This window comes from Zea mays, chromosome 9, assembly GCF_902167145.1.
Source record: "Zea mays cultivar B73 chromosome 9, Zm-B73-REFERENCE-NAM-5.0, whole genome shotgun sequence".
NCBI lineage: Eukaryota > Viridiplantae > Streptophyta > Magnoliopsida > Poales > Poaceae > Zea > Zea mays.
The window spans coordinates 160,695,658-160,713,348 of record NC_050104.1 but is presented as its reverse complement, the minus strand read 5'-3'; the positions used below and the strand labels follow the sequence as shown (position 1 = coordinate 160,713,348).

The following is a 17,691-nucleotide window of genomic DNA, read 5'->3' as shown; positions in this document are numbered from 1 at the left end:
GTGGTTTGCCTAATGGGACGGAAAGTAAAGGTGTATGTTTAGGAATGCGAGGGTAGCGTAGGGGGATCTTACTATACTTCTTGCGCTCTTGGCGCTTAGAAGTGACGGAGGGCGCATCGGAGTCGGAGGTAGAAGTTGATGAAGTGTCGGTCTCGTAGTAGACCACCTTCCTCATCCTCTTGTGCTTGTCGCCTTTCCGATGCGGCTTGTGGGAAGAAGATTTTTCCTTCTTCTCTTTGTGGTGAGAAGAAGATTTCTTCTCCTTCCCTTTGTTGGAGGAGCTCTTCTTCTTCTCCCTCCTTTTGGTGCGGGACTCTTCCGATGAAGTGCTCCCGTAGCTTGTAGTGGGCTTTTCGCCGGTCTCCATCTCCTTCTTGGCGTGATCTCCCGACATCACTTCGAGCGGTTAGGCTCTAATGAAGTACCGGGTTCTGATACCAATTGATAGTCGCCTAGAGGGGGGGTGAATAGGGCGAAACTGAAATTTACAAATATAAACACAACTACAAGCCGGGGTTAGCGTTAGTAATAATAAATGAGTCCGCAAGAGAGGGCGCAAAACAAATCGCAAGCAAATAAGGAGAGTGACACGTGGATTTGTTTTACCGAGGTTCGGTTCTTGCAAACCTACTCCCCGTTGAGGAGGCCACAAAGGCCGGGTCTCTTTCAACCCTTCCCTCTCTCAAACGGTCCCTCGGACCGAGTGAGCTTTCCTTCTTCTCAATCAACCGGGAACAAAACTTCCCCGCAAGGGCCACCACACAATCGGTGCCTCTTGCCTCGGTTACACTTGAGTGTTGATCACAAGAGCAAAAGAGAAAGAAAGAATGCGATCCAAGCGCAAGAGCTCAAAAGAACACGGCAAATCTCTCTCGCTAGTCACTAAAGGCTTGAGTGGAATTGGAGAGGATTTGATCTCTTTGTATGTGTCTAGAATTGAATGCCTAGCTCTTGTAAGTGGTTGAGAAGTGGAAAACTTGGATGGCAATGAATGTGGGGTGGTTGGGGTATTTATAGCCCCAACCACCAAATGTGGCCGTTGCTGGGAGCTCTCTGTTCGATGGCGCACCGGACAGTCCGGTGCACACCGGACAGTCCGGTGCCCCCTGCCACGTCATCGTTGCCGTTGGATTCTAGCCGTTGGAGCTTCTGACTTGTGGGCCTGCCGAGGTGTCCGGTGCACACCGGACATGCACTGTTTGATGTCCGGTGCACCGGTATGGGCAGCCCTGACGTCTGCGCGCGCTGCGCGCGCATTTAATGCTGCGCAGGGAGCCGTTGGCGCCGCAGAGAGCCGTTGCTCCGCTGGCACACCGGACAGTCCGGTGCACACCGGACAGTCCGGTGAATTATAGCGGAGCGGCTGTCGTGAAAACCCGAGGATGACGAGTTCCGGAGGCCGCGGTTCGTTGGCGCACCGGACATGTCCGGTGCACACCGGACAGTCCGGTGAATTATAGCGCGCCGGCCTCCGCGAATTCCCGAGGGCGAAGGGTTGAAGTCGAAGTCCTCTGGCGAAGGGTAGGACACGAAGTCTACGGGCGCACCGGACACTGTCCGGTGCACACCGGACAGTCCGGTGCCTCCAGCCAGAGGTGCCCTCGGTTGCCTTATTGCTCCTTTGTTGAATCCAACACTTGGTCTTTTTATTGGCTAGATGTGAACCTTTTGCACCTGTATAACTTATACACTAGAGCAAACTAGTCAGTCCAATATTTGTGTTGGGCAATTCAACCACCAAAATTATTTAGGAACTAGGTGTAAGCCTAATTCCCTTTCAGCCTACGTCCACCAGATCACAGCACGGCGATGACGACGCCGCCGGGAGCGCGCTGTGCTGCTAGCTGGAGAGCACCCGGGCATCTCCACCAAAAGCACGCCCAGATCTAGCAAGAGCACAGGACTAGCGTTAGGATTGCAAGAATGACCAACCATATAATCTCTCCTTACATTGCAAGAGAGGTTACAGCAGGACAGCTACTACTAGCACACTACTAGCGGCAGGATTACAACTAGAGGAGGCGGTGGCAAGAACACAGCAAGCAATGGGAGGGGGAACAGAGCAGCTAGCCTAGCACGGACACGGATTATTAACTCGCCTTGTTCGAACCGACGAGCTACTACTTAGCCGGGAAAACTTAGCATAGATCCAGACGGACGGATCTGTCTGGGGCTCAGATCATGCCGCACGTCCAGTGAATCGGGCCCCCTCTCCTTTCGCCGCCTTTGGGAGCGGCGTCTCGGGGGCCGGCGCGATTGCTAGCCAAGTCAGGCGTACACGACGCCGGAGGAGAGCGCCATGAGCAGGATGGCCGCGCGCTCCTCCTCGCCCAGGCGGCGCCTCCGCCGCATCCGCCGCCGCTGCTTCAGCACCACCTCCTTGCCGAACCCCACCGCGCGGAGCTCCACGGTGACCTCGTCCGCCTCCTTGTTCCGCTCCCGCTCCCTCTCCCTCTCCCGCTTGGAGGAGGCGGCGGCCGCCGTCGCGGTGGCCTTCTTCTTCCGCTGCGAGTTAGCATGTGACGAAGTCTGCTCCAAGCGTCTTGCGAAACGGGGTCTTTCAGTTGAAAGGGAGGATTGCGGCTGATTAGTCGTTGATGAACGTGGACAACAGTTAAGTCTGTGCAGGATACTGAAATACCAAAGGAAAGATTGTTATAATACCGAAAATCTAATTACATTGTTGGGGATAACATTTTTCTGAAGCCCGTTGTTGGGGATACCACGGATCCAATAAACTCGATAGGAAGCCCACAGAACATGATTTTCGTAGCCGTTCTAGTCGGTAATAAAAACAACAGAGAAAAACGTGATGCGATGCACATCTTTTCTTTTCTTTTCTTTGTTTCGATGGTCACGTCTTCCGTTTTCGAATCTAGAGGGGAGCACGCACATCTGAATCTCCTGATCACTAGTTTTTTTTTTTTGGTTTATTAGGGGACACATGAGGGGTCGGAGACCAGCATGCTGTAGCGACTCAAGTGAAGAAGGAAGGTGGGCAGCATGTCGCGTTGCGTGCGTGGTTCCGTGTACGAAGAAGCGAGTGCTAGTCCTACTCGGAAGGAGTATTAAGGCCCTGTTTGGCACAGCTTATTTTCAGCTTCTTCACAAATTTAAGCTGAAGTCCTGCCAAACAGGCAGCTTCTGCAGCAGCTTATCAGTTCAGCTACTTCTCAAAATGAACTAAAAGCAGCCAACAAGCAGAAGCTGCTTTTTACCAGCTTATCAGATAAGCTGCTTTTTCAACAAGCAGCAGCTGTCCCAAACAGGCCCTAAAGGCCGAGAGCGAGGCTAACCACGGAATAAATATGGGGTACGGTCAGCCCCAGCCACCGCACCACCACCACGAGGATACTCCATCCGTTCTGAGGGCCGCAGTATATAATATTAGTGCCCAATTAATGCAGATGCTGCCAGTACCAGCTAGCTAATAAGATAAGATAACAGAATATATCCCGCGCACATGAGTTTTGGCAAAGTTTAAAAAAATAGAAAAAACATACATATTATTTTCTTTCTACTTCTATAATATATAAAATTTCAAGTTCAAATTTGTTATATTGTGGCTGTAATAAAAAAGAAAACATTTTAGCTGATTTTCTAGTTTAAAATTTTAACTTTTTTTATTACAGCTAAAGTGTAACGAATTTTAACTTAAAGTTTTTATATATAATCGGAGTATAATGGAAAAATATGTATGTTTTTTTTAAAAAAATTGTGAACTTTGTTACTTCATGTGTATCATATGTACACCAAAGACTCATGTGCACCGGATATGTTCTCTTAGGGTTTAAGGTACAGAGCAGGAGCACAAAAACATGGATGCAGAGAACGTTGGTGCCAAATTAATGCAAATCATGCCAATACCAGCTAGCTCATATAACAGAACACTAACGGGTACAATGTTGATAAACCTGACACTCTAGGCCGACGAAATCGGAAACATTTCAACCTCCAGCCAAAACCACATTGTTTTTGGTCTTGTCAGCTCACTATATCATCGCCCCAAGTTACCATGACGCTGGCTCAACACTATTTTTTGGGGGCACAAATTACCTCTATCAATAAGAATGCTCCCCTCCGCTTGGAAACCTAAATCCTAACTTCCTAAGTAGATTTGGGATTATATAAAGCTAGGCAGAGAACCCTAGATTGAGGGTGTGGAAAGTACGTAACATAGGATCTCATAAAGCATAGGGAATCAACAATATCTAGCCGGTGGACCAGTTCACATCCTAAAGATGATACAGTACAGGACAACATATTCCTTACAATCAAAGGATAAGGTCCTAATTGGTTACAACTAGTGGTGTAATTTGTGCTTGGATTATAAGCTGACTAGGTCTATAGCTCATAACCGACTTGTAACTGTAGCCTCTCGATATATAAAGAGAGCTAGGGATCCTCCATATAGGCATATCGACGCATCCAATCGTAGACGATCACATACGACCCAAGGTGATTGGAACTGAGTATATCTGATCTGATCTACTTCGATCGGGCATAAAATCTCACGGATGCGCAACATAAGCTCAACCACCCTATATAGGACATACGGTACAAAGATTTGGCTGTCTAAATCTCGTGCTCTTTGTCCTATACTTCGTCGCAACTCTTTCTTTGCATCCTCTACGAACAAAATCCACCACGTGGATCACCCCAAGGTGGATTGTGTGGAACTAAGCACTAATAGTTTGCACGCTATAGGTAGATGCACAACAAAAACGTTGCTGCGATGGTGATTTTTCGCTAACGTCTTCATGTTTCCGCTAGATGAAACCTTCATCTTCAGGTCGATCACCTCGCGGTTCACAAGTTCAGCGATCTCTATATCGTCACCAACACACTTTAGACGAGAGGAAACTTGTCTACCGTGACAACTCAAGAATTCTACTCGCCGAACTCAAGCAAATATGTTATGCATTAGATCATATCTATTGCCAAATCGGATGTGGAATCAGATTCCGTGTGAAAAAAAGTATGGTTTTCGAGTTATCGATCCAATGTGTAACCGTCTGCAGGTAAGAACTATATAATGTCAAAGACAAGACAACTCAAGTCTATTAAAACCGGAAGGATGACCTCTAAAAATTTGGCTAGACGGAGGGGATAGGCCGGCCAATACTGACTATACACATCCGCAGTGCTTGTTAGTTTGTTTCACTCACTAGTGCATCGTGCTTTTGCACGTATCGCTATCCATTCAGGTTATCTCTATCATGTATGTTGTAATAAAAAGCTGTTTTGTATTGCTGAATGCGTAGAGTTTAAAATAATCCATGATATGAAAGATAAAAATGGTTAAAATTCGCCGAAACGGCCTCAGCAAGCCACACGGCGCGCTGGGCTGGACCAATGAAGCAGCGCCCCACGCGTGACCGACCAGGAACGGCTGCCCCGCCGAGTCAAAAGGCCGCCGAGCTAGGTGAGCGAGTTCCGGGACGGGCGGACGGACGGTGGCCCACCCACCAACCTCTGACCCCGACCCGGCGCGTCTCGCCCTGAAGCTTAAATACTAGTCTTGGCTAGCTACTATATTATACTAGCCGTCTAGCCCTCGAGCCGTCCAGGGCGCGGCGACGACACCCACAGGCCACAGCCACAGGCCACACGACACCACCGCTCGGTCTCGGCGTCCGCCTCCACGCACGCTTCCTCCCGCAGGCCATCCACCCGATCCGATCCGATCCGAGCGTCCACCATGTGGGTGACGTCGATGCCGCAGGTTTGGGACGAGGAGGGCGCGGCCAAGGGCGGCGCGGTGACCCCGGCGCCGGCCGCGGCCATGCTGGGCTCGCTGGCGGGGTGGCTGTCCCGGACCGTGCAGCCGCAGCCGCCGGCGCCCCGGGTGTGCGGCACCGCGGGGGGCCCGCCCGTGACGGCGCCCAGGCTCAGGCTCCGCGACGGCCGCCACCTCGCCTACTGCGAGAGCGGCGTGCCCCGGGACCAGGCCAGGTTCGCCGTCGTCTTCTCCCACGGATTCACCGGCTCCCGCGAGGACAGCGTCCGCGCCTCCCAGGTACCGACCGATCCAAGCACCACCACCACCACCTTGTCTACCTCCCCCATCTGCTGCTGGACCCGTACGCCGGCCTTCGCTTCACTCGCCCGCCAGGTTCATGGACGTACGGGAGAGATAGATCTGGAGCGCGCCTCTGTCGGTGTCGGTGTCCTTGGAACGAAGACGACCTGGCAAAGGGTCCTCTTTTTCTTTGGTAGCATCGGTAGGTGGAGCTGCCAAACGCTATCCCATCCGCGTGTCGCCATGTGCCGTGCTGGGTGAAAGCTTCTTCTCGAAGGAACAGCAGCTGCCTGCCTTCTCTCCTCTTGCTAGCTTGCACAGTATAGTACAATTCTAATCTTGTTGCCATCTGACCAATGGACCTATAATAACCTACACCCTCGTCTCGTCTCGTCTCGTCTATCTACCTCTTTGTCCTCCGGATCTATCGGAATCTTCCGGCCAAAGTGTAGCGTCCACGACTTTCCTTTTCCGTGTATAGAAATAGAATTTATATTCATCCATATACGGTATACTACCTCTTTTCTCATTCGATACACGTGCATATACGGATACGGAATTTAACCTTGTTGTCGCTCAAATTTCAAGATATATGGTTATCTCCAAAACCGTAAATCAGACTGATAAACCATGATTGGAAATAAAGTATTTAAAAACTACAGTTTTTTAAATGCCAAAACATATTTATAATTTTTCTAATCACAGTATTGATAACTTTATTTTGGAGCTAAGTTTCTAAAACTGTGAAAGTACTAAAACATAGCTAAAACTGTGGTTTTGAAAAAATAGAGTCTAAAAGTCTACCAAACACTGCATTAAGAAAAATAATACAGTATCTTAAATACTACAGTATTCTTAAAAAACAGAGAAGGCCATATATTAAGAAATGGTGTAGTTACATTTATGAAAAGATATAATTGTTACTCTTTTAAAAACAATTTATAACTATAAATTATACTATTAAGCTGTAACTGTTTTTTTAATTTTTACGCATGAGAAGAAACCGCGAATCAAGGTCGGTTTCGATGAGCCCGGATCATAGGTGCAAGGCATCGAACCCGTGACTATTCTCTCCTTGGCGTCGTCGTCGTCCTTGTTGGCGATGGCAATGTCAGGGCCGCTGGACAGCGACCTCCGTATACTGTTTGTCCACATGCAATGCAAAGCTGGAGTTTGGCGAGCTACAGCTAGTCAGCTACACAGGGTCGCTGCCATTGGCCAGGCGTCTATCGGTTGGCTGCCACTTCCACTCCCAGGCAGCGGACGGAGCATTGCGTCGCGACGCGGTCATCGCGGCGAGCGACGCGGACTGGGCGGTGGGGGGGCCGTCACGTATCTCGCCCGGGAACGCCTCCCGCATTTTTTTACCCCTAGCTCATTAGGATAGGACTAGTAGTAGGACCCTTGGAGGAGCAGTCGCGTCACGGACATGCGGACACAGCGGGATCCAGCACCAAGAGCCTAGGAAGGCCAGGGGCAGGGGTCCTCGCCCTCGCCGCAATGGAGCTGCTGGCCAAGGCGCCCGTGCTGGGCTGCGCCGGGAAGATGCAGAGGCAGCGGCAACGGGGGTCCGCGCTGGGCAGGTGGATTTGCCGTGCCGTGGCGCCGCCGAGGGCCGCGCCAGCCACGCCGCCGAGGGTGCGGCTCAGGGACGGCCGCCACCTGGCGTACGCCGAGTCCGGGGCCAGCAAGGAGGACGCGAGGTTCAAGGTCGTCTTCTCCCACGGCTTCACCGGCTCCCGCCTCGACACCGTCCGCCCGGCGCCGGTCAGTGTCCCGCCCCGGCCTCTGGATCTGGCTCTGCACGGAAAAGATTCGAGCTTTTGTGGATCCGCTTGTGTTCTCCCCCCCAGTTCCTGTACACATCGCCAGCCAGCGCGATTGTGCATTGCGTGGTTCGCCGGTGCCATCCGTGCGACCACACGAACATCCTTACTGTAGGCGAGTTCGTCTTCGATCGGGCCGATGCAATCGACTCCGTATCTCACAGCCGCTCCGTATCCTCAACTGAATGAATTTGTTTCTACTTTCTAGGAAGTTGCGGAGGAGCTGGGCGTGTACATGGTGGGTTTCGACCGCGCCGGGTACGGGCAGAGCGACCCCAACCCCAACCGGTCCGTCAAGAGCGCGGCGCTGGACGTGGAGGAGCTCGCGGACGCGCTGGGGCTCGGCCCCAAGTTCTACGTCATCGGCATCTCCCTCGGCTGCCATGCCGTCTGGGGCGCCCTCAAATACATCCCCGACAGGTGAGCAGCAGCATGCATTGCTTATATGTGTTGACTGTTGAGGAAAGGAGAAGGTCGAGTGTGTGTCCCCAGTCCCCACTCCAGTTACTCACAGAGCTCTCTGCGTGCGTGCCTGCCTGCAGGATCGCCGGCGCGGCGATGATGGCGCCGGTGGTGAACTACTGGTGGCCAGGGTTCTCGCCGGAGCTGGCGGCGGAGGTGTACGCGAAGCAGGAGGTGGGCGACCAGTGGGCGCTGCGCGTGTCGCACCACGCGCCGGGCATCCTCCACTGGTGGATGGAGCAGAGCTGGCTGCCCACCTCCACGGTGGTGGCCGGCACCACGCCGCTGCCCAACGAGCGCGACGCCGAGATCCGGAGCAAGATGAAGGCGGACGGCACGTTCCAGCAGAAGCGGGAGCAGGCGACGCAGCAGGGGATCCACGAGTCCTACTACCGCGACATGACCGTCATGTTCGGCAAGTGGGAGTTCGACCCCATGGCGCTGCCGGAGCCGCCGTGCCCCGTGCACCTCTGGCAGGGCGACGAGGACGGCCTCGTCCCTGTCGTGCTGCAGAGGTACCTCGCCGGCAAGATCGGATGGATCAACTACCATGAACTCCCTGGCACCGGCCACTTCCTGTCGTCGGTGCCTGGGCTCGGAGACAACGTCCTTAGGACCCTTTTCAGTGACAAGCAGTAAACAAACAATCCTCCCTCACGACGTATCGAAGCTTTCGAGCATGGTGGTGGTGGTGGCGCATTAGTTCATTTTATTATTGTAAAGGCCCGTGGTTGTCGCTGATTAGAGATGATAAAATAATGGTGATGTAGATGCAAGACCTTAAAGTGAAATACTATATCAGAGATGTAATATACATACATAGTGATGACCTTTCTGTTTTCATTATAAAACAAATTGTCTAGTCAAGTGTGTGTGTGTGTGTTTTGCCACGATAACAAAGGTGTCGCTAAAAAGATAAACCCAGTTAATCGCATGACAGATCAAAATTCGCTTTGTGGCGAATATCCATATACAGACTCTCTACATGCTCGTGCAAATGGATATCCAGGAGCAGGTTAGGCTTTAGCTTCTCCAGATGACCCAAGCAAGATCCATAGCGACTGAAACATAGCAATTTCAATTGTTAAAAAAAAAAAGAAACTTGAAACAAAATACAGTAGAACATGGCGCACAGCTTCCGAAAAGATCCAAATGCGAACTACAATTAGGTTACACATGACCCATAAAATTTGAGATGGCCACACAACACCAGAAGTCTCAGTGATCCAAATTGATGATTAATACCTTGCTAATGGATGCTATGAAGGTATCCGAGATCTAAAGCTCTACATTAATCAAAAAATAACAATACAATTTCATCCTTTTGCAAGTTCAAACTAGTAGTAACTCAATTTCTAGCAATATGTTCTAATGTCAAACAATACTTGAGCGTCTTCCAATTCATGGTTATCGATATATACAAATTTCTGGGCACTTCGAAAACTGCACATAACTATACTGCTACAAGGTGTGGTGGGCACCTCCCATTCGCTTACTACTACTAAGACCAATCAATCTATACTAAATATATATTATACACAAGACGGAAAGAAATTTTTGCAGTAGTATATCAATAAAACACTACTCATATATATTCTGCGGTCTTTTCTGTGCGGAGAGAACAGTTATGTACAAGAAGGTAGAGAAACATGATGAGACAGAATGCCAGTTTCTTAGATAATGAAATTCAGTGGTGTTACCATCCATAGTCACAAAGTTACAGATCGACAGGGTCGAGGAACGTGGTATGCTACCTATGAGAGATTTTTACATGGTAGTAACAAAAATGACCCGTGTACCTAGGTCAGGGACGACGTTCCCAGGTCGAGAGTCGCTACCACTGTACCCGTTTCTTGTGACTATGCTCCCATCTTATGGAAATAACGAGGCAGTTTAGTTTTCACTTGTTTTAATTAGCCATTGTTCACTAAAAAGGATATGAAAAAATGTAATACAAATCAGCAACTCTGATATTTCTCAATAACCAAAAGCTAACCCACTAAACCAAGGTTTCCGCAGTTAAAGAAAAGAACCAGGGGCGTATTTTATTCTGCTATAAAGGAATGGAATAGAAACATATCTAAAATGCACTATAAGTCATTATTTTAACAGAACATATATGGCTGCACTGTTTACCACAAGTGCAAGAATCAACAACCCTAATAAAATAGAGATGATCAACGATACACAAGGCTATTCTGGTAGTATCATACCTTGCATTAAAATCATTAACCAGCTCCCTTACTTCAGGCACCAGCTCTAGAAAGTTACGGAAGTTGATATTGTCGATGACTTTGTTCTATGAAAAATGTGCAAGCAATCACATTTTGAGAACAGCAGCATAAATGGAACATGTTCCGCTAGAAAAATTAAGTACTATAATGGCAAACCTTCAGGTCTGAACGGTCAAAAGAAGCAAGTGCACAAAGGGCACCATAGACCGCCACATCTTGACTTCTTGAGGAGCTATGACTTCAGAGAACATAACTTGGTAAGAGAAGAGATCAACTACACAGGGAGTGAGGGACATTCCGTTATAACTGAAAATGGGATATATATCCAGATGTGATAGAATTACAGGCAGTGGTTGGGGCATGACCATCCCTGAACTTGTGCAAACTACATTAGTTGCTAGTTGCGACCATTTGGCTTGACAAAAAAATTAAATACTAACCTTGTTCTTTAATGATGGGCCTCTGATCGATTTAGGTCCAAGCCCGCCACTGACTACAAGTGTAGGAAAACATCATTATACCTATAACCAAATTCACTTAAAAGTAAACAACTCCAGCTACCAGCAGAGTCATGCAAGAAATACTTAAAAAATATCTTATCTTACATCATACTAGATCAGGCGGCGCCCCTTCGGACGCCCTATCCAAAGACGGTGAAGAATTCGATAATTCTAAGAAAATATTTTCTGGCTTACAACATCAGATACGACAACTACAAGAGATCCAATAATAATAGATTGTTGCGCTATATTTATCATCCGCAATAGTGGCCATCAAACTCCATGAAAGTGCTCCAAGGTAGACCTTCTTCGATATCCAAAGAGAGGGACACAATAACTGTATACGGAAATAGCAACCGTATATCGTTGCAATTAATTGCATATATCCTATACCATCTTTGCATGAAACACTAAAAATGTTAAATCAGCATTCCTGGTCTACTGGCAAATCCCCAACTGAGGTACAATAGACAACAGCCCTGGTTAAAAGCACATTTTGGAGTGTAGTAGACAATAGTGCTAAGAAGGGCCAAGCAAGAACACCCGAGAACTGAATTACATGTAGAGTAGAGAGGAAAAAATAGCAGACCGTTAGCATTCTGAATAGAAATAGTTAATAGCGTCTGTAGAAGCAAGTAAAGCGCCATGTGATAGGAGAATAGCAATCAAAGCTACCTGTCTAATGTAGACGATGTCAGAACTAAGAGAAAGGCCTTCTAGTTTCAACCTAGAAATATACGCTTGCAGCAGACCATTGATCTTTGCACTGGGTTCCTCCAAGCCCTCTTTCACAGGTATTGGCACACGATCCAAAAGCTTTGCCAGTTCCATTCTTTATCAAGTATGGCACCTACATACTTAAATATTTAACTCAGAGAAAACAGTCGACGCAATTCAATATCAACAATCCGGAGCCTAATACATACCTCGAAGGCAACAATTTATGCAAGTGATTCCTTAATGGCGCTTTATTTGACCGAGAACGTTGCCTGCACTGGGTGGTACTCTTGGAAGGTATTTGTATACCTTCAACATAGGAAAATAAACTAAGTATCTTGATCGTATTCAGATTACAATGTGAAATTGTAAACTCATATAAACTAATAGTACCAGAAACACCGAATAATGTTTTACATCTATAAAAGTTGTAGCTGATAAAATCAACCATTCAATGGAAAATTGAATCTTGATTGAAATAAAAAAGAAAGTTGGAACCTCTCTATAAAAATGTGACTGAGGGAGGAGGGAGGAGGAGCAAGGAAGGGGGCAATAACAAGAATCGAGATCGACAACTAATCCATGTGACGGAGGGAGGAGCAAGGAAGAGAAGAGATTTACCGGCACTTACGCACAGACAGATCTGTCAGGTGAGCTGAGCGGCAGTTCAATCGTTCGTGAGAATTGTCCTCATCAATCCATCCCAACAACGCCTTGTTATTTTCCTTTATTTTTTCCAGGCTTGTTTAGATCCAAGAACTTGCGGCAATGAAAAATCGCAAGGTTTACCCACTCGTTCTGTTTTTTCTGTCAGAAATCGATTTGCTCCCCCTGTCGTTGTTGCTACCGCCACCTTGAGATCCTGACCCACCACCCATCTGCTCCACTTCCTCCTCGTAGGTAGAGAGCAACACCTACATGTGCGTAAGTACAACAATGGCTCAGCCTTCAGACGTTTATGCAGCTCCGACTAATTAAATCCATGCGTGCAGGTAGGCAGGTACCTGTTGAGGGCGAGGGTGGCGGCGATGTGGCTAGGGCGCACTCCGCGATCGACGAGGCCGGTGGTAAGGCTCTATATTTTTATTTATAATTTAGTCATTAAATTTTTTTACTCTGTGTTACAATCCTCCACACTCATATTCCTCTATGGGCCTGTTTGGTTCAGCTTTTTTCTGACCAGCTTTTCTGATAATCTGGCTGTGAGAAGAATCTGACTGTGTAGAGAATCTGAGTATCATTGGATTACGTGCGAAGGAAGATATAGGTGTTCATAGAACTCTGGATCTAAAAAGTGAAGGATTCCTACTATTGTAACGACTTAACTGATTATGTGTTTATGTTGATTTTGAATGGTTTTTACCCAAACAAATTTTATAGAAGCTGACTGAAAACCTTAGCGTTTGACAGTCCGCAGCAGCTTTTGGTGGCTAGAAGGTCCAAAAAACTGAAACAAATAGGGGCTATATATTCCCTCTATATCAACTACTACATATTCTATTCATTCTAATCCAATTACTATATTGTTTTTAACTATACAAACATTTGATTTTGATGCAGATGGTATGGGTGGCGAAAGAAGGTGCGTGCGCTATATAAAACGTGTCACTGTACCTTCGAAGTTATGAAGGAGCGAGTAGCATACCGCATTGCAAACATTTTCATTTCTTGTATGCGTTTAGCATAGGCTTCGCCGGACGGCAGTACGGCACCGCTGATAGCCTAATATTCATACTCCACCGTACGAGCGTTGCAGTTTACAGTGTAAAACATGTTGGATTGATCTCTACCAAGATGGACCTAACGGACATCTTGGGCTTTTGATTGTACCCTGATCGGGGGTGTCCAACCCTATATGGTTGGTGGGCCCATGTCACACTGTGCTATAAATAAAATGGTGGAAGCCGGCGGCTCAGATGACGTAGTTCGTTAGAGTCGTACTCCCCACCGACAAACCCTAATACCGATCTGAGAGAGGGTGCGCAGCCAGTGCGGGGAAGACACCGCTGTAATCTTCGCTGCACCGACCTTCATCAACGAACCTAGTGGCGGACAGATCTACATCCTTCAACACGCCTGCGCTTCCCACGGACGGTAACAATCTAATCTTGTTTTGTTCTAGAGATTAGGAACCCAAAATTACTCAATTGAATACAGATTACCCCATTGATTTACTCCTAAAGATCCTGTGAATTCTAACAATGGTTTAATAAAACTTTTATTCAGAAGCATAAAATAAATTCTTTTCTATTCTCTAATCAAATTATCTCGTTGGTTTAAATTTGAATAGAGATAGATCATTAATAATTAAATAATAGCTTCTGAAATTAAAATTGTTTACTGTTTTTTCCCTTACAGCTTTCTTTAACTTTCCTATTCTCGTTACAAGCCCAAACAATGGGCACACTCTCTCATGCAACGTTCCACGGCTTTCTCGTTCACGGGAGCAGGGGCCTGTGCGCACGCTAATGTCTCGGGTGCTAGACTTTTCATTTCCTTTCACTTTTCTATAGAACAGGTGTTGTGATTGGATATACGAGCGTGCTCAGGCGACGGAAGATGCGGCGAGGAGGGCGGCGGACAGAGGTATGGGAGGCGACTTGTGGGAGGGCACAGGGAAAGGCGGCGTGGAAGTCCTAGGTCCGGGTTAAAGCCTGCCATGCCGTGGCCGCCCTCCAGGACGAGCTCGGCGCAGAGTGGAGGCACCGGCGACAGCTAGAGCACGTGGTGATGGACACGTGGTGATGCCGGCGTCCCGCCGTACACGCCAAACGCGGAGGAAGCTCCAAACTCAAGCGCCTTTTAACAAGAAGTAATGAAGTGTTTAATTCCCACAAAATCAAATAGAATAGATCAACCAGCTTTGTCTCCAAAGCTAAACAGAAAAGGTTAGATCAATCCAGACCTTATTTTGATAGCTTACAACTAGGGTACTGCTAGCATACATAACAACCACACAAGTACCAAGATAAACAATATATCAAGATCAAGCGATGTTGGAGTTCTTGAAGCATTAAATTGACTTGAAAGTTCAAAATTTCTTTTGCGGAGAATATATCCAGCAAATTGAAGCGTCAAAGAAAACTAGTTAGTTGCCCATACATTGCTATGGTTTCTATATATAATATAGGTAGACCTTGATTAAATGAGATATTTATTCAAACACGATTTTTTGTTTTCCAATTATTAGTGTGTATATATACACACACATACACAATATCTCTTCTTAATACAACATAAAAAGACACGTTGTAGTGGTAGAAACCACTCGCTATTTCAGGTGGAGGAGACGCATGAAGAAACCCGTGCTTTAAAGGTGTAGTGAATTAATGACTAACCTTGCGTGCAGCAAGTTTGTATTTCTTTGTTTCCATGTTGGCCAAGCCTGCAGCTGCTTTCAGCTTTGCAACAATGATAGGATCCAGAGAGTCCGGGGTTTGCTCTGCTTTGCTGACATAGTTTGAAACATGTGTGCATATTGCCCCAGCTCAATGCTAACCTGAATCACATTCATACACATCTGAACTATATGTTTGGAAGTGGTGCAATAGTCCCGAGTCCTGATGTAGCTTTTGAAAGTTGGCCATGGGCATAGAAGAAATCGCCAATGTCATTGTAGCCCATTCTGATGCTCTCTTTGATTAAGTTAGTCTGCAGTAAGAGAATCAATGTAGATTGAAAGTTATAGAGGATTGACGTCATCACACAAGGACATTTTTCTGAGGATTGACGTTCTGCGCACGAGGACAATTTTGTTGATAAGCACGTTTCACCTTAGAATAGAAAATATGTGCATATAATGGCGCAAAAGAAAACATAAAACAAAAGTACCAACTAGTTCCATATATGGGAAACAATAAATGAATTGTTTTATATGTACATTGTCCAATAAGAAAAAATAGACACAAAATCTATTGTAATCACAAGTTTACAAAGCACGAACGTATAAAAAATGCAATGTATGCCTACATCAAGGCTCAAGACTCCATCGGCACCAGCCCAATTGTCTAAACACACAGTAAGTCGTTACTGTAACTACAAGGCAAGTAAGGGGGTGAACTTTGAATGCACTACAGCTAATAGTTAGCTGCTAAAATTATGAAGTCATCCAAACGGTTTAACTAATAGTTTAGCTATTAGCTACTTTTAGTAAATTAGCTAATAGTTGGTTAGCTATAACTAATCCCCTAGTAACTTTTTAGCCAGCTAACTATTAGTCTAATGCATTCAAACATCATCTAAATCAACCACAACCCCAAACAGGCAAATGTCATGCCATTACGCAGCAGGTAGTCCGACGAAGGATAAAGGGGTCGGGTTTACGCACTCTGTATCCGTTGAGCTCGTTCTCGAGCTTCTCATTGCGCTGATCGGCGCGGCGGGTGATGGTGTCGACCCACGCCTGGTCGAGGCCGTAGCGCGGGCCGAGGCGGCCGCCGATCTTGGCGGCGACGTCGCGGTCGAGCTGCACGTCCTCCCCGCGCTTGATCTCGTCGTACGCCATCCGCAGCGCCTCGAGCTGTATCGCCTCCACCCCGCACCGGTCCGCGACGAAGACGCCTCGGGCGAGGCGGGTCCGCCCCGAGTACTGCGCCGCGTACGCCTCCACGTCGAGCTGCTCGGGCGAGACCGGCGCCGGAGAGGCCTCATCGGCGCCGCCCAGGCCGTTCGCCATCGCCGCTGCAGCGGCGGCGGGGACCTCGCCCTCGACGTCCATGGGTCGGAGGCGGTGATAGGGGCATTTGCTATTTTGCCATTATTACGTTATTAGGAGTTCCGCAAGTTATCTGTCCAAAATATTGTTTTACATTATAGACACTATTATTAAAGTGAAATTTAAAATAAAAAATTAGATAAAAGATAATATAAGTAAGCTGTTAAAAATAGTATAAAAGCAATTTTATCAAAGGTCTCAAACAAAGCCCTATTTTTAAAAAGTTGTTCGGATCCTAGGGTTAAAATAAAAATAACTAAAATTTAGTTACTTAGAAGCTAAAAAATAAAACAGAAAGAGCCAAAAGTGATTAAAATGGTAAAAACAATTTAGTTATTTTTAGCTTTTCCCGTTTAAATCTTTAGCTCCTAAGTAGTGACTAAATTTTAATCACTTTTGCTTTAGCTTCTGGGATTTAAACATGTCTTAAATATAGGACTCTAGACTATAAGAGCATCTCAACAATGCCTCAAACTGGTGCCTCACCTTGAAATATAGGACTCTATACAGAACAAACTAATCCAACAGTGCTAATCAAATCGGTTTTCAAGACTTGTTTTGATCAAACACCAAATTCTCCCCCTTTTATCATACGATAACTTCTCCCCCATAAATTACCCTAAACCCTAAGGTGGCGCGCGCTCAAGACGATGCATGTTGATACCAACGAACCCATGTTATCATCAACAGCCACTGGAGCCACGCCCTCGCCCATGCTGGTGCTCAGCCTCAAGCGTAGCCCCACCGGGGCTCGATGCCTGCGTGTCATCGACTCACCCTTCCCTGTCGACACGCTAGAGGACCTCGACGCCCACACCGATTATAAGGAAAATGGACCCAGGCCATTTATCTCAATAGGTTTTGGTATTTGATGATCAACATAACCTGTGGACTAATGTATTTCCTAAGTGTTTGTGTGTTGTAGTTTACATGATGCGAAGTGGATTAGACTGAGGCTCTGAGGATGCAACACCTCAAAGAAGACATTATAAGACCCATAGAAGACATTACAAAGTCATATTGAAGACAGTTTGTACATGCTAAGAGTCCAACACATCAAGAAGTAGAAGTGAGATACAAAGCTACAAAACAAAAGTGAAATTGACAAAATTGAGAGGAAGGGCTGACTGAATTGAAAGTGTTTCACAAAATCAAATCTACCCAAACTGACATGGCTTCAACTCTGAGATGTAGACAATTTTATAAGCTTTCTAAA

At 46.9% G+C, this 17,691-nt stretch overlaps 2 protein-coding genes and 1 pseudogene across 4 annotated transcripts; 1 reads left to right on the top strand and 2 right to left on the bottom strand.

Annotated features, from left to right (window-relative positions):
* Positions 1–1,965: 1,965 nt before the first annotated feature.
* On the bottom strand, positions 1,966–3,005 carry LOC118473476 (GATA transcription factor 15-like). The gene is made up of 3 exons (XM_035962855.1): positions 2,961–3,005; positions 2,680–2,778; positions 1,966–2,529 (listed from the first exon to the last, which is right to left on the bottom strand). Exons 1-3 carry the CDS (start codon positions 3,003–3,005, stop codon positions 2,269–2,271), a joined length of 405 nt encoding a protein of 134 aa, XP_035818748.1. The 3' UTR covers positions 1,966–2,268.
* A 2,234-nt stretch (positions 3,006–5,239) lies between these two features.
* LOC100272325 (uncharacterized) lies at positions 5,240–9,177 on the top strand. Of its 3 annotated transcripts, XM_008659996.4 has the most exons (4): positions 5,240–6,019; positions 7,023–7,789; positions 8,057–8,268; positions 8,391–9,177. In XM_008659996.4, the coding sequence occupies exons 2-4, from the start codon at positions 7,523–7,525 to the stop codon at positions 8,947–8,949; spliced, it is 1,038 nt and encodes a 345-aa protein (XP_008658218.1). In that variant the 5' UTR covers positions 5,240–6,019; positions 7,023–7,522; the 3' UTR covers positions 8,950–9,177. The 3 variants fall into 3 exon arrangements, with proteins under 3 accessions (XP_008658218.1, NP_001352240.1, NP_001140281.1); NM_001365311.1 differs by lacking the exon at positions 7,023–7,789 and having other exon boundaries at positions 5,554–6,019; positions 8,391–9,141; NM_001146809.1 differs by lacking the exon at positions 5,240–6,019 and having other exon boundaries at positions 7,399–7,789; positions 8,391–9,141.
* A 35-nt stretch (positions 9,178–9,212) lies between these two features.
* On the bottom strand, positions 9,213–17,373 carry LOC103640462 (COP9 signalosome complex subunit 1-like; annotated as a pseudogene).
* Between the last annotated feature and the right edge of the window lie 318 nt (positions 17,374–17,691).

Excerpts from the sequence above, each read along its gene's own strand:
- LOC100272325 (NM_001365311.1), top strand. The coding sequence starts at position 5,702 with ATGTGGGTGACGTCGATGCCGCAGGTTTGGGACGAGGAGGGCGCGGCC. Across the intron at positions 6,020-8,056 it reads ACAGCGTCCGCGCCTCCCAG|GAAGTTGCGGAGGAGCTGGG; the intron begins GTACCGACCGAT and ends TCTACTTTCTAG. Across the intron at positions 8,269-8,390 it reads CTCAAATACATCCCCGACAG|GATCGCCGGCGCGGCGATGA; the intron begins GTGAGCAGCAGC and ends GCCTGCCTGCAG.
- LOC118473476 (XM_035962855.1), bottom strand. The coding sequence starts at position 3,005 with ATGCTGCCCACCTTCCTTCTTCACTTGAGTCGCTACAGCATGCTG. Across the intron at positions 2,779-2,960 it reads TGAGTCGCTACAGCATGCTG|AACGGCTACGAAAATCATGT; the intron begins GTCTCCGACCCC and ends ATTACCGACTAG. Across the intron at positions 2,530-2,679 it reads AAAATGTTATCCCCAACAAT|ACTTCGTCACATGCTAACTC; the intron begins GTAATTAGATTT and ends CGCTTGGAGCAG.